General features: G+C 40.2%; 1 protein-coding gene across 2 annotated transcripts in view; it reads left to right on the top strand.

Annotated features, from left to right (window-relative positions):
* Positions 1 to 10485, top strand: part of RELCH (RAB11 binding and LisH domain, coiled-coil and HEAT repeat containing) — a 200066-nt gene that overhangs the window by 100025 nt on the left and 89556 nt on the right. For both annotated transcript variants that reach the window (XM_088471744.1, XM_088471745.1), the window contains exons 16-20: positions 711 to 858; positions 7884 to 8040; positions 8650 to 8773; positions 9120 to 9168; positions 10090 to 10169. In XM_088471744.1, coding sequence (XP_088327870.1) covers positions 711 to 858; positions 7884 to 8040; positions 8650 to 8773; positions 9120 to 9168; positions 10090 to 10169 — 558 coding nt within the window. The remainder of the gene's footprint in view (positions 1 to 710; positions 859 to 7883; positions 8041 to 8649; positions 8774 to 9119; positions 9169 to 10089; positions 10170 to 10485) is intronic.

The raw sequence follows: 10485 nt of genomic DNA, 5'->3' as shown, positions 1-10485 counted from the left end.
TAAATTACAGGTTATAATGTAAAAATGTTTTTAAAAAGCCAAGGGGGTGAATACTTTTGCAAGGCACTGTATACAACTAAAAAAGTTTTAGCAGTTACAAGTATCTGCATTTGTACTAAAGGTTCTACAACAAGCAACTAAAGCATGTCCTGATGGCATTACTCATCTGCTTTACTCCATAATATAATGGAAATGTTTACATATGCCACAGGGAAGATGAACGTACAGTCTAAACTATTGTATATTTGAGTCCCCTCACTCACAAACCTTTCATATGTTATAGTTATGTTGCAATTTGTACTGAAGCCGCAATGTATGAGGACACATCTATACAATTGAGCCAAGGAGTGAGTGGTTGGAAGGTTTTGAGGTGGATTTCTATTGTGATGACCAGAAAGTTGTGAATTGTCTGTTCATGTTTTGGGTAACTCTTGTCTCTTCCTTAAGCCGCATACACACTAGACTATTACTATGAACATTATGGGCTATAACGATAATATTCAACGTATATTGTTCATATCGTTCAGTGTGTATGCAGTGAACGACCAATGATGCGCGCTCCCACGGGTTGTTAACGATGTCTTTTGTCGTCCGTACATGCAGGCCAATGTGACGATGTGACAGGATGACTTCACTGAAAGATATTATTATTGTATATTATTGTACTTTGTAATATATATTTGTTTTTCATTGCTTCCCCTGAAACGAAGGAAGGAGAACACGGGCTGGATGAACACAAACTGCACATGTATCTCTCTGCCTTGCAGTCCCTTATCCCCTCACTGTTTGCCACGGTTTTGCAGAATGCAACATTTACAAGTAGAGCCAAACTTCAGGGAGAAATATTGCAGATAGAAGGTATGGAAGGCCACATCTTTATTCAAGCACAAGGGTCATTTCACTAGTTTGATTGTTTTCATGTTTAAAAAAAAAATCTTTGTCTGTATTACCGGGCTCTGGCTTCTCACACAGTAGAATGTACTTGTGAAACTCTTTGACAGAGCTGGTAAGTGTATACCTTGGAGTATTGGCAAGTATTGGCAATCAAGCCAGCATTCTTTTTTCTCTCATATTACATTCCATACCATAGTGGTTTTAAAGCAGTGGTGGTTTATACACACACAGATTGATCTGATGTTTCCAGCTATTACAGTCTAGTAACCCTTAAAATAGATCTGCTGGCTGTGTGATTTTCCTGCTTCTGACTCATCTGTCTCACCATGTGAGACTGTGTAATTTCCTATTCTGCAGGTTTTCCTTTTTCTTATGGTCGTCTTATTTTGTTTTTTTTTGTTGTTGGTGTATTGCAGCTAAAATATAAAATATTCAGCATTTCTTTCCAAATTGTTCCTGACTGAATTTAGCTCTAGTATGATCTTCAATTACTATATAAATTGCAAACTGTTTCTACTGTCATAATAATCTCTTATGCTAAGCATACACTATACTATTATCTAGCTGATCCGTCAGATATTGGTGGATCACCCAGATAATTGTACAGTGTATTGCCGCGACCAACCACTAATTATTGGCCTAGCACACAGGTTCTCAAACTCGGTCCTCAGGACCCCAAACAGTGCATGTTTTCCAGGTCTCATCACAGAAACTCAAGTGATATAATTAGCTCCATCTGTGGATCTTTTAAAATGTGTCAGTGAGTAATGAATACACCTGTGAATCTGCTGGGTGACATGGAAAACGTGAACTGTGTGGGGTACTGAGGACCGAGTTTGAGCACCGCTGTCCTTCAGACATACTAAAATCATCCAGCATGTCTAAAAGATTCTATAATTAGTAATAATCTGGCAGTGTATGTGCTGCCATAGCCAACCACCCAACAATTTCCTCCCCTAAAAAGGAATACAGATATCTCAGTGTATGGCCAAGATATCTAATGGTTTCAGCTTGTCAGATGAAATGCCTGTCTGCCTGACAGTGGTGCAGAAATCAGTTTAGATGGTCACAGAGATTGTTATCTTCATGTTGCAAGTTATTTCCCCATAAGATTCCCCTGTTTTTTTCAGTACTGGAATTTAATATTCAATTTTTATGTCTTCCATTCTGTTTCTGCATGGATCCAATGACATTGTCACAGGTTCTCTACGTATTCAATTAGCGGCGAAAATGGACGTTTTTTTTTTACCATAGGCGAAAGCTAAAGTTTTTCACCAAAAAAACCCCGATATTTTCGCCAAAAAACAGGCGAAGATGCAATTGGCGGAAAAAAACTGGAGAAAAGTTTTCTCCATTCCAGACCAGGCGAAAAAAAATGCAAAATCCCTATTTTTGACTAAAAAGTGGAGATTTCTTTCAGAACCCTTTGGACACCCTCCCTAATGATAAATGACCCCCCCAAAAAAATTTGTAAGTTGCGCACTTTGGCGAAAAACTACCACGCAAATTTTGGGTACAAAAATAAATAAAAAAACGTTGTACTCACTTAGGTACAGTCTCTCCTTTAGACCACTAATAAAAGCTATTAATTATTCCATCAGCCAAAACTTCAATTGAAAGGTGGGCTTGAAAAGTTTTAACTTTTCAGTCCTACAACAGTGAAAGCTCTGGGATCACATAGAGTTTATAAATGAAGACCAGTCGGAACCAACCAATCTGAGAGCAGGTCGCTAGTGCTGGCATGTAAGATTTCCTTAAACAGAATGGAGAGCAACATTTCAAGCCACATAACTTTTCTTCTGCTGATTCAAGGGCACTTATATAAAAATACAAAAATGTGTCAATAGGGGTGATTCAGTTCTGCGGGAGTTGAATAGCGCCGGGAAGTTGGTCCCGAAGCTATTCAATTCAGCGAACTATTAGGTCGACTAAATGTTTTTTTCTTGCACCCTCTTGAGAGTGCGAGGAGAAATCCGAATAAACTGCTAGCCTGAGGCTGTTTTCCTGTTTAGCGGGGCGCTAACAGCCTCACGGCCGGCACTTTAGTTGGAGAATGCCGGTTCTCATGACTAAACACCCAGGATAAGTTGTGAGAACCGGCATTCTCCTACTTAAGTTGTAAGTGCTGGACTAAACAGAGCAGTGAATTGAATAGCTCCGGGACTAACTTCCTGGCGCTATTCAACTCTCGCTGAATTGAATCGCCCTCATTATCTTGTATTACTAAATAGGGAGGAGCTCAGTATCTTCTTTCTCCAAGAGGTGAAACAAATTATGTCCTGGAGATAAGCCTCTCAAGGGTTTGGCAGGCATGTACATATTTGGTATAAAAGCTTCAGGCGGACAGGTTTAGTCAACTCTTTCTGGATTACACCAAATGGTTTAAGTATTCCTTGAGGCAAAGCTATAAAATGCCCGTTTTCATAATCTGCACAGGCTGTTCTACTAGATAAACTCCTTAATACACAGTTAACTAATTTTTACATTTATCTGTCTATGTACAAACAACTCTATAACCCCCAAACCAACATTGTGTGTGAATGGATTACATAACCCCGAAGAATCACTTTTTCACATGGCAATCTGGCTGGACCAATATGCAATATGTAACACTTAATCTTATATATAATACTGATATTGATTAAAGTTACAGCAGCCAATCAGCAGTCTAGTGCAAGATAGACTATAAAAATAGATTTTGGAATGGTTGCCCTATAATGTACATGTGCTGGCATAGCAATAAGCACATAAATTGTGTGCATTTAACATAACTCTCATAAATGGAGTTTGTTTGACAGATAGCTACGTTTTTAAGTATAGGGTGGAGTGCAACTTCTTTACCATTTGCCTGACAGTGCAGCAGTCACTGCTAGATACTATAATCGATGTGTGTGTATGTATACAGATGTCGCGTAGGGATCTCACATAGGAGAATGAGAATGGATAGCCGGTAAAGCCTCTGATGTATGGGAACATTGGCCGGCTCTGCTGTTGTCCTGCTGCCCGGTACTTGTATCTTGACAAAAAGGACTTGCACATGTGCTGCTCTGTTAGTGAGATGTTGTGCCTCTTGATTGTCTGCAGGGCTGCCGCGTCTATGATCTGCTGGGCCTCACAGAGGGATCTCGCAATGGAGGGTATTAATAGCGATAGCCAGTAAAGCCTCCATTGTAAGGGAGCGCTGTCCGGCTCTGCTGTTAACCTGCGGCCCATTAGCGTATGCAGTGGGGATCCTTGGTAGCTGGCAGGAATTGTTCAGCCTCGTGCTGTGATGAGTTGTCTTTATTGGAAAGGTTGCTCCACGCGTTTCCGTGTACTCGCACACCAGGAGCCTTGTCTTTGCTGCAATAGTTCCAAACAGCCCCCCTCGGCGCGTCTGGTACTGTCAGACTGACAACGCTGAGTGTCTTTTTTTTGCAGAAAATGCATCTAAGTCTCAATGCAATGCAACTAGCACGCACCAGGATACTTGCTGATTAAATTGATATTCAATCTCTGTACGACTGAGGTTCTCAATCAGTACGTAAAGTGCTACGATGCAACAGCCGCATATCGCGCTGCATGGCGTATTGAGGCTAGATGAACAAGGACACTTATGCAGAAGAACTTAAACGTAAAGAAGAACAACGAGTACTGGAAGTGATGATATGGCCACCACAGAGCCCTGATCTTAACATGTATCTCACACACACGCGAGCAGAAAAAGACAAGTGCTTACTATTGTAGTATTAGTGGTAATAAATGTTTAGAATAAAAATAAAAGTGCATTCATCCCAAAATATGTAAAACATCCGGCTCCTCTTATTATGTTTCCATGGGGCACCTTTCTCCCAGTGGGACTCAAAGCACTTTACATATTTGTAGAGCGTGAGGAAGCCATTTTTGGCTTTATCAGCTCCTGTTCTAAATAATCATTCATATGTGTACCTGTTCCACTGGCACTTTACAGTCTATATTCCCTAACACACATAGAACACTGGGCCCGATTCAGAACACTGGGCCTGCACTCTCTCGCTGCCAAAAGGGGCCAGGTATGCAAATCCTGCGATCGCACTGTCTGGCTTAAGGACGCCCTCTATGTCTTAGAGAGCGACGGCAGTGAGCATAAAGCCGGCCACCTTTCTCTCTTAGCACATGTCATCTCAAGGAAGTGTGTGATTAATCAGAAACATCGAGACCCATCGGCGCTGCACGCAGCACTTGAGGTAGACCCTACCCCACCGCAGGCACTGCGATCAGTTCAGGCTAAAATACAACCAAGTGACGTGTTCAATGACGCTACTTTGCTAATTATGCACACCCATTAAACTCCGTTTTGACGCTCAGATACGCCTGCGTTCCCACATCCACTCCCCCGTTCACAAGCACCTTCCCCTGTCGCCACCCACAAACGGCGCTATCTGTCACTCAAAGTAGCGTCCAATCTGTGTACTATGAGTGCACGATTCCTGGCCACAGTGACTGGTTCGCGCATGCATACTTTGATGCATGCGCAAATGTGCGATAATCGCCCATAGCGTGCGTTCGCAGCTTAGCGACCAGGTCTGAATCAGGCCCACTGGTCTATGGTGGGAAGCAAACCCAAGATCCCAGGACAGTGTGGTAGCAATGCTAACCTCTGTGTAATAAATTAATATTTGATGTATAGTTAATATAATTTATTGATGTATTACAAAAAACACTACATTAATCATTTTGTTTTGTGTTTGCATACATTTGTATTGTGCTTGAGTTTTACTCTAAATCAATAATTTGAGAATTCAGTTGGGTATGTTGAATTGTCAATATGTTCTGATGCTTGGAAACAGTTTTGTTTCTTTATCAATGAGGTGTGTCTGCATCATAGTCTGATTAATGCTTTGAAATTTCAGTAAAACAAATGTAATCTATTTGTTATCAGTTACTGAAATGCTTCAATGCATGTCCATTCAAACTTTTAAGGTTTGTTTATACTTCAGAAAAGTCCCTTCTTCTTTTTTAACCTACATACCTACTAACCTTTTGATGAAACTACTGACCAACTTTCATCCAACTGACCAACTGTGCAATTTGTTTGTCCAACTAAAACAGTGCTCCACACATTGAGCCAACCTTTTTAACAGACCAGCCAGCTTTCTGTCCAACTGAATGATTTTGTGATGTCTCAGTAGGTATACTCTGTCTGCCTACTTCTGCTTGTTACACAATAAATCATTTAATTAGAGAAAACATGGCAACCACATAATTTTAAGTAGTCCACTTCCCAAGGGCAAAAAATAAAGAAAAATAATTGTTGTCTTCTCCCACACATGGTACGATTATCATTCCAGCCAACTAAGTCTGCTTTGAAGTCTTTCATCCCTCCATGACAGACAGATTCTTACTTTTGGTAATCTGCTGGTTTCACTGGATATAACTATTCTTTAGTCCTTAATGACTTAATCAAGTAAATTGTTTATTTATCTTAATGTTTTCAGGACAGATTACGCTTTCTGTTGGTAGCATAGTGGAATACATTCTGTTATAAGCAAATAATGTGAAAGAAACCTGAAAATACACACTTTAATTTTTAAATTACAATTTTCATTTGATGTGTTATGTTTGCACATGGGTAAAGCGCACCCCTGCTTGCACAAAGCTTATTTTTGAGTCTTTTTCTGACCAAATTGTGTCTTAGTCGCAGTGCATTGCAGCTAGGACTCACCAGGGAATTGCACTGATTAATTTGATATGTGACACTTGTATATCTGTGTGTGTCTAAGTCTGAGGGCCTGATTAAGAGGCACTCGCTGTTTGCAAGCGCTCGCTCTGAATCAGGGCGATTTTTTTTTTATTTTTGTCCTGGCCTCCAGGCTACTCACAAAGCTGTGGGTGACCACCCACAGCTAGTGCGAGCGGCCTGGCGATGGTCGCGATTATCGCTCTGATGGTCTGAATCAGGCCCTGAATCTGTATATGTAGTGCTAAAATGCAGTGGCCGTAGCTTTTTTTTCACACCAAGTTCTGTTGTGCTTCCTCTACAGACTAATGGCACATACACACGGTCAGACTTGCTAGATGAACGATGAACGATTTTACCAACGATTTCATGTCAACGTCTGACAGCATTTAAGTGAAGGAAGTTGTCCAAATCTGACTGCAAATACAGTCGATGTCAGATATCGTTATCTGACATGCGGGCACGTGCATCGTTGGTCGATGCATGCCCTACATATCAAAGAGATGAACGATTGAACGAATTTTACAATCATTATCATTCATATCTGATAAGAAATCTGACCGTGTGTATGCAGCATTAGTTGCACAGACATATACAAGTGTTGCTTTATCAAATTAATCGGTACAGTCTTCTGGTACATATTAGTCACATTTTCAGACAATGCAGTAAAAATCCTCGGCGCAAACAGAGTTTCACGGGGCCTGGTGGCTCATTCACGCCATATGTCTAGCTCCTCACGGCATATTGAGGCTGGGTGTGTGAGGACACATCTCTATGCATAATCTTTAGTAGAAAGGAGCTGGACATAATACAGGGAATTTTCTTTAAGGTCATAACAACCAGATAACCTGGCATTCCACTACTACTGAATATTTTTAATGCAGTGTTCCTGCCCCATTATTGGTGCCCTTAGGTTGTCTCTGACCGCTCTAGCCCAGCAAAGGAGTATGTGGCCACTATTAATGGGCAATATAAAGTCACCCAAAAGTTTATACATCTACTGTGGTTGGCCATGATAAACATATAACCTAAAAAATGGTAACAAAAACACACACACATCATATATAGGCAATGCAACATTGACTTCCTTGTCACTTTTCTTCTAATTGACTCCAAAGGAATACCCCACAATTACCATGATATTGTAACATCGTTAATGCAACATGGACTAGTTTCATTTATTAAAAGTAGTTTTACATAAGCGGTAAAGCACAGCAGTAAATAAAATTGTGCATCTTATTTACATATGTTATAGAATCTGTGTGTCATTCTTGCTCCTGTTATTCCTCAGTGACTAGGTTTCCTCGTCCTATATCGCCTCTTCAGGATGTAGCGACCATCATTGGCAGTCGCGAGCAGCTGGCTGTACTACTTCAGCTTTATGATTACCAGCTGGAACATGAGGGCACCACCGGCTGGGAAAGTTTACTTTGGGTTGTTAATCAACTGTGAGTTGGTTTTCCACATTATTTCTAACATTGCTTTAAATGCATGATAGTAATTGACCGCGGAACGCTTCCTGGGGTATCCATCAGTTTGTGAAAGTGAGCCCTCCACTGTAATTTTGGAGTAAAATACGCTCCAAAGCATGTAAAAGCGATCCCTAGATACTAATGCTATGATTTTCAGCTCTGTTGCTGCTGTCATATACAGGATATTTAATGTGGTTGCTCGCCCATCCATCAGTCCAGTAACCAGGAAAGATGCCAATGCAACTGCCAGCTCTCTATACACCAGGTCTAGCCTTGATCAACTTAGACCAGAGCCCTAACATCTCCAAACTTAGAGGAATGAGGGCCGAGAATAACCAAACTTCCTTTAGTAGGTACTTTGATATTGAAAGGCATTGTTGTGAGCCTGGGGTGGCTGATAATAGACAATCAGTTGCAGATTTAAACATAAGACGAAGACGGTTAAACACAAACATGGTTTGAGAACTTTACATTTTCATCCTTGATAGGTTTTTTAATTACTTTCAAGGTATTGCAGTTTGTCGTTGCACGTACTTACTAGTAAGATTGTTGCCTAACAGCCCAACTTGTCCTGTACCTCTTCAGATTACCACAACTAATTGAGATAGTTGGGCGCATCAACGTTACATCCACCGCTTGCGTTCATGAGTTTTCAAGGTATTTTTGGCGGCTGTGCAGGACGTTTGGAAAGATATTTACAAACACAAAGGTAAAAAATTGGTTTCATTTTTTTACAGAAAGATTTAAAAAAACAATGATCTAAAGCTGGCCATCTACTATACAATTTTCTGTCAGATATCTGTCCAATCTGTCATTTTGGCTATTTTCCAGTGTTTGTGAGCAAATGGACGACTGTCATTTGCTCCCATACATTACCAGGATTTCATTCCAACCAGCCAGATTGGACAGATATCTGACAGATAACTGTATAGTGGATGCCCAGTTTAAGTCTTTTATGATCGGATCAGTATTACTTAATTGCTCATTCATATAGCATTATGTAGTATTTGAAATGTAATTATCGTGCTAATGCAGACAAAAAAAATTATTTTCAGGTAAAACCACAGTTCCAGGAAATCTTGCGACTGTCTGAGGAAAATATTGGTAAGAGTTTATGCCATCAATACTAGCCTGTAATCTTTTTATATGGCATCCTGAAAACTCACAATTTGTACAAATAAATTCTGCCATTGTCTTCAGTTTAATATCTGATATGTTTCTTATCTATATTATTTTTAAATAATTGAAATTGAATCCATTATACATGAAGAAATGCATGAAGTCCAGCTACTGTACTCACTATCCCAGAGCACATTAACGTGCGTGCAAACACCTTTGCAAATATTCATGAAAAACTTAAAATTTTATCCCATAAGTGGAATGTAGAATATTTTCTTTAGAGCAAAAATGTCTTCACTATTACTACATACATGATGATTTGCACGGTAAGGATTTGGAATTCGATCAGTTCTCCATTGGGAAAGTTTTAAAAAGGGGGGTTTAGAATTGTGGCGATGTTAAAACATTATGTACAGTTTGATTTACAAGGTAGACCTCAGACATAGAAGTGTTTTTGTAATGCATTTAAGGACACACAGACATGCAAGAGATAAAATTTGTGAGGCTAGAGCGACAGTTATAGCAGCTTAGAGAATCTCAGCTCAGCCAAATCTACAGCATGTGCTTGTGTTGCCAAGTTGGCAGTGGGAGCAGCTAGGCCAACATGTGGCCCCATTCTAAATATTAGCAGATAGTAGCGATGTGAGTGTGCTGTCAGATTTTATCAGAAGATTGTGGTGCCAAGCAAGTTCAGGCATCAAATTTGGCTTTTAAACACTCGCTCCATGTGTACTATTTAGCCAATAGGCTGAGCGTTTTATTGTGTGCCCCTTTTAGCCTGCAGATGCCAGTTATAAAGGTAGAATTGTTTTCTTTGCTAGCATATAGCCATTCCATACTCCACTTTATTTGACTATTGAGTTGCCCTATATATGTAATACTTGCACACAATCTCTTATATTTTAGAATCTGCAGCAGGAAATGGTGTTCTCACGAAAGCTACCGTCCCTATTTATGCAACTGGAGTCCTAACATGTTACAATCAGGTGAGCTGTCCATAAACTTATTATGTGTAATCAATTTGATGTGGGCGCAAAAGTAGCACAGATTTACCATTATTCCATGTGATGATATTTCTCCTTCATCCACTAGGGGACACTGGAACCTCAGTACAATGGGGTATAGAAGTGGGTTAGCCAGGAGCTGGCACCTTTAATAAAAAAACTTGAATGGTAGCTAGCTCCTCCCCCTCTATACCCCCCCACAGGTCAGTCTAAAGTTTGTGCCCTGGGAGCTGGACCTATGCTCCATTAAGGCACATTTAGAGCAAGTTTACGAATTATTTTGAGGATACAGACAGGC

Source organism: Taudactylus pleione, unplaced genomic scaffold (genome assembly GCF_031769625.1).
Source record: "Taudactylus pleione unplaced genomic scaffold, aTauple2 ptg000116l, whole genome shotgun sequence".
Taxonomy (NCBI): Eukaryota; Metazoa; Chordata; class Amphibia; order Anura; family Myobatrachidae; genus Taudactylus; species Taudactylus pleione.
The sequence above is the reverse complement of the archived record's forward strand: the minus strand, read 5'-3'. Positions and strand labels throughout refer to the sequence as shown.